General features: G+C 62.8%; 1 protein-coding gene across 1 annotated transcript in view; it reads left to right on the top strand.

The window, feature by feature from the left end:
• SMTN (smoothelin) overlaps window positions 1–1389 on the top strand; it is a 24971-nt gene that overhangs the window by 13194 nt on the left and 10388 nt on the right. Inside the window, exons 12-14 of the mRNA XM_009885096.1 lie at window positions 698–856; window positions 949–1024; window positions 1322–1387. Coding sequence (XP_009883398.1) covers window positions 698–856; window positions 949–1024; window positions 1322–1387 — 301 coding nt within the window. The remainder of the gene's footprint in view (window positions 1–697; window positions 857–948; window positions 1025–1321; window positions 1388–1389) is intronic.

Below are 1389 nucleotides of genomic sequence, written 5' to 3'. Positions count from 1 at the left end.
ACGCAGGACGGGGCCAGCTGTGCAGCAGAGCTGCTCCAGCCCCATGCCGGCACCTCCTGCCTGCTGCCTCCCTGCCCTATTCCAGGCCTGGCCTGCTGCCTGCCACACATTGCTGGGGGGTCGTGCTGAAAGGGACTTGGTGTCCTGGCTTTGCTCTGGCAGGGGCTGAGCTGGCCTAGATCCTGAGCAGAGATGCGAGGGAGGCTCTTGATCTCCTGCACAAGGTCTTCTCTCCGCTAAGTCCCTTAATTCCCTGGAAATCCCGTGTGCTGTAATGGTGTGCACTGGCCTTGCCAGCACCTTGCCTGCTGCTGGGCGGCAGGCACTGCCCAGCCTGGAACACCCAGGCAGACCCTGCCTCCTGGAGGGCCCCAGCAGCCTGCGGTGATGGGTGCTGGGGAATATTTGGGGACCTTTTGGCAGTGAGACTGGGAGCAGGTCAGAGAGAGCTGGGCCCTCCTGGGGCAGGGGGTGCCACAGCGGGGGATGTTGCACTCCCCTGTCTGCCTTGGTCACCGTGGATGACTGTGGCATCCTACCAGCTGTGAGCTCTTACACCGCATGTGGCACATCTTATTCAGGGTCCCCACTGCCCGTGGCACTGAGCAAGTGTCAGGGTGATGGGGGACTTGGACCCTGAGCAGCAGGGGAGGGGGGCAAGTTGGCAGGGGCTCAGTCACACTGTGCTGCCTTGTAGATGGAGCCAGAGGTGGTGGAGCAGTCTCAGGCACCGAGGCTGGAGCCGGAGCTGCCAAATGGCATGGAGAAAGTCCAAGTGAGGGAGCTGGAGAGAAGGAGCAAGGTGAACATCGAGGAGCTCAACAGGATCGAGGATGAAGATGTTCTGGATAAGATGGTACCTCCTCTGCAGCTGAGCTCCTGGGGGAAGGTGAGGGGACCCTGAGCTGGTGGCAGAGGGGTGGTGCTGACCTCTGCCTCCTCCTGCAGCTGGATCGGACAACAGACTTTGAGGAGCGGCGATTGATCCGGAATGCCATGAGGGAGCTGCGCCAGCGCAAGCGAGGTACTTGGGGACTGTGGCATCCCTCCCCTCCCTCCCCCCCTGCCAGGGTCGGGACTCTGGTGGAGGCGTTGCAGTTGGAGCCGGCAGGGTGCTGGAGCGGGGCTGTCCAGCTGTGGTGAAACAAGAGGGTGTGTTGGGTCTTCTGCTGCACCCCTGGCTGTGTCAGGCTGAGGACATTGTCCATCCCATGAGCTGGTTCCGGACTGGCAGCAGCCGGCAGGACCCTTGGCATGGCAGGGACTGTGCCCACTGCCCCTGCCCCTCACTGCTGATGCTGTCTCCTACCTGTGTTTGTAGACCAGCGGGAGAAGGAGTGGGACAAGCGGCTGCAGGAGACGAGGAGCCAGGCTACGGCAGGGGGGGGC

The sequence above is a fragment of the Charadrius vociferus genome, unplaced genomic scaffold (genome assembly GCF_000708025.1).
Source record: "Charadrius vociferus isolate BGI_N301 unplaced genomic scaffold, ASM70802v2 scaffold615, whole genome shotgun sequence".
Classification (NCBI taxonomy): domain Eukaryota; kingdom Metazoa; phylum Chordata; class Aves; order Charadriiformes; family Charadriidae; genus Charadrius; species Charadrius vociferus.
Note: the sequence above shows the minus strand (reverse complement) of the source record. Positions and strands in the feature narration are given on the sequence as shown.